Genomic DNA, 3,378 nt, shown 5'->3' on the forward strand with positions numbered 1-3,378 from the left:
CTTCACCAATTTGCTATATTATTATTATTAAGGTGAGGACATCTAATGATTTTCGGGATATGATTATTATTTTGATTAAAGACCAATTTGCTATATTATTATTATTAAGTCTACCAAAAAGGACCGCTACACATATTGTAGTCCAGACATTTTTATTGCGCTCGCATATCACCAAAGGGTCAGCGCGTTCACAGACCACTCGGCGGAGCGCTTCGTGGCCACTCACAGGATGATACCCCCGCACCCACGGCTGACGTATTGGGCCGTGTTGACAATAATCACCAGCCACCACTGTCCCGCCCTGGCAAGGCCCCTTCCACGGAAGAATAAACCTATCCTGGCCAATGGTCACCACGATATTGTCAGTCTCATATTTCATGATGAGCTTTGTGTCAAACATGGCAGGTGTTGGAAGAGCACTCTCAGCTGCCACCAGTTCAGCTGCAGCGGATGGGAGCGCGAAAAGATGTTTTCCACCCTGCACCTTAATGCGGCCGGCGGTAGATGTGCTGCTTTCAGGTGTAATCTCTGCTCGGATTGGCCTCAATTTGATTTGTACGATGTTAATGGCAGCCGATATCGCTTCCCCAAATTGCGCGTCCAATTCGCTTGGTTCCTCATCCTCTTCGCATTGCCAAGGCTGCAGTTCATGATTGTAATCCCCAAACCATTCCTGTAGTTCTTCCACTAACGGGTCTAAGATGGCTCCATAGTCGATCGGCCTAGTGTATGTATTCCTAGGTAGGTTCTGTTGCCCAGAATAATGGGCCCATCCCATGGACGGAATCTCTGTCTTTTGTCTCTGCCTTACTTGATCGGTTGGCATCACGTCGATCCTCATCCTATAATTCTCACACGGTATGTCAGTGATTTTCATATTGATGGTTGCGAGATAGCCTTCAAAAAAGAAAATTCCTAATCTAAATAATTTTCAAGAAAAAGAGTTTTTTACAAGTTCATATAAATAGTAAAATCGGGAGTGGGAAGTTGTAGCTGTTTGACGCAACTATTGTACCTCTATTTGGAGATATAAAACGAAATAATGAAACTAAAAAACATGGATCCAAATTCTTATGCGAGTGTAATAAGACACCCTCCGGAGAAAAATTTTTTTTTGATACGAGGCCAATTTAATTGAATAAAAAATTTTTGGACTCTTCTCCCTATGAACCTAAGAAACTTTTGAGAGATGCTTTAAAAGAAATGGGTATATATACAAAAGAAAATTTTTAATGAATGTTGTGTAAACGAGGTCGAAACTTGGTCGTATTACATATTGGCGGATAGCTGTTGCTTTGTCGTCAATAGGTCAAGGTCATTGGAAAGTAGAGTTTCTGATACCAAACATGCCAAGTTCATTTCCTCATTTCAATTCATGTAATAATACTATATTCGTCACCAATTCTTGCGACCATATCTTCAAAGTAGTTTCTACATTCCAAGATCCGATTTTATCTTAAAAGAGTAATTATTTGAAACTGCTAGGTTGACAGCCAGTTAAATAAAAGTCACGTGAAAAACCTCAACCCAAAAAATCAGTTTTCTCAGACTTACACCCCTACATTTACCAGTTTTTAATTTGTTTTATCAGGGCAAATCGTTGTTTTATAAATTGTTTCTACCCGATTTCCATACAATGTTTTTTTGTAGGGTAATGGGTACCCCATTGTTTGCAGAGGAATAGCGGTATAAGTGAGTTTTTCAGTGGTATAAATGTTTTGTGCATTGGAGCCATATATAAAGAAATATGTAGTTGAATATAAAAATAATAAGGTGTCAAGAAACTTCTGGGAGGTACTGTATTTTAGTCAATATTATTGACTACAAGTAGGGAAAAACGTGACAGCGTGTTTTAACAATTTTCCTTTGAATGCTCATATCTCCTGAATGGATGGAATATTTTACAAGCGGCTTTATTATTAAACGCTGTTAGATCTACACTATGTGCTGTTCCAACCGCTACCCCGGTTATAAATGCATTACTGGTAAAACTAGGATACCATTGAATAGCACCCCGAATTTATGGGAAAATAATATCTTTATAAATACCGATGTGTGCCGAAGATGCCCAAATACTTTTATATTTTCTCCACCATTCCATCTAAATATTTTTTATTTGCAACGGTGACGCTTTTATTTTTTAACAATATCTTGGAGCCAATTCGTAAAAAGATTCGAGAACGTGTGCTTGAACTTTCAAGAAAGGGAGAGTCCACACGTAAGGTTGCAGCACGAATGGGAATAAGCTGTGAAACTGCTAGAAAGATCATCAAGGAATGGAGCACCCCGAAATATCCTCCTATGAAGCCAAAATATGGTCGTCCACGTAGTCTAAGTGAATCAGATGAGAAATACATCACTAAGAAGGCGTCAACCGGAGAGTGTTCTAAGCTTGCCGACTTGCAGCAAGTTATCAAAGAAGAGCTCAATAAGAGCGTAACAAACAAAATTGTAAAAATGATGCTTAGGCGTCACGAAGTAAAGCCTCGATCAAAGCCTAGGAAGCCATTGCTGCTCCCGCGCCATTTTAAAGCTTGATTCAAATTCACAGCTCAACTTGTTAGATGGGATTTTCAGACCATTCAAACCATAATATTCTCGGATGAAACCATTGTACTCATTTTACAGACCAGGGGAAAGGAATACACATACGTAAAGAAGGGGCAGCCTCTGCGTGAGTGCAATATTATTCCAACCACGAAACAGGGAAATGAGGCAATCATGGTATGGGGCTGCATTACTTCGCAAGGAGTGGGACTTCTACTTCGCGTGGAAGGCGGAATAAATGCTAGGATGTATCAGATCCTTTTAGATGAGGGTTTTCTTGGAACACTCGAACGGTACGGGATGGACAAGGACAAGAACGTATTCCAACATGATAACGCCCCCCCCTCATATCGCCAAGTCAACTCAAACGTGGCTGCGAGATCGCAATATCAGGGTCTTAGAATGGCCTGCTCAATCACCAGACTTGAATCCCATAGAAAACGCGTGGAGCCTCTTGAAGAGGAGGCTTCAAGATTATCCTACTCGGCCAAAGGATAGGGAAGTGCTCTGGGGACGATTCAAATACACGTGGGAGAATATAGAAAAGACTTATATTGATAACCTATACGAGAGTATGTTGAGGAGATTCCGAGCTGTCTATTAAGCTAGAGGAGGATATACGAAGTATTAAAATATTTATGTGAAATAACGATAATAAATATGTCTTCAATTTTATCATGAAGGCCATTTTTCCCGAGCATCTATATTAATACCCATGGTATTTTAGAAAATGTATTTATAACCGGGGTAGCGGTTGGAACAGCACATAGCGTAGATCTAACAGCGTTTAATAATAAAGCCGCTTGTATAATATTCCATCCATTCAAGAGA

At 40.0% G+C, this 3,378-nt stretch overlaps 2 protein-coding genes across 2 annotated transcripts; one reads left to right on the forward strand and one right to left on the reverse strand.

The window, feature by feature from the left end:
- Positions 1-13: 13 nt before the first annotated feature.
- VTP21DRAFT_5319 (uncharacterized protein) lies at positions 14-877 on the reverse strand (the record flags this gene model as incomplete). Its single annotated transcript, XM_069395827.1, has 2 exons — positions 14-42; positions 115-877. The coding sequence occupies 2 exons, from the start codon at positions 875-877 to the stop codon at positions 14-16; spliced, it is 792 nt and encodes a 263-aa protein (XP_069247887.1).
- A 1,187-nt stretch (positions 878-2,064) lies between these two features.
- VTP21DRAFT_5320 (uncharacterized protein) lies at positions 2,065-3,045 on the forward strand (the record flags this gene model as incomplete). The annotated part of the gene is made up of 2 exons (XM_069395829.1): positions 2,065-2,478; positions 2,629-3,045. 2 exons carry the CDS (start codon positions 2,065-2,067, stop codon positions 3,043-3,045), a joined length of 831 nt encoding a protein of 276 aa, XP_069247888.1.
- Positions 3,046-3,378: the final 333 nt, after the last annotated feature.

Source organism: Calcarisporiella thermophila, assembly GCF_041956535.1.
Source record: "Calcarisporiella thermophila strain CBS 279.70 unplaced genomic scaffold VTP21scaffold_22, whole genome shotgun sequence".
NCBI classification, from domain to species: domain Eukaryota; kingdom Fungi; phylum Calcarisporiellomycota; class Calcarisporiellomycetes; order Calcarisporiellales; family Calcarisporiellaceae; genus Calcarisporiella; species Calcarisporiella thermophila.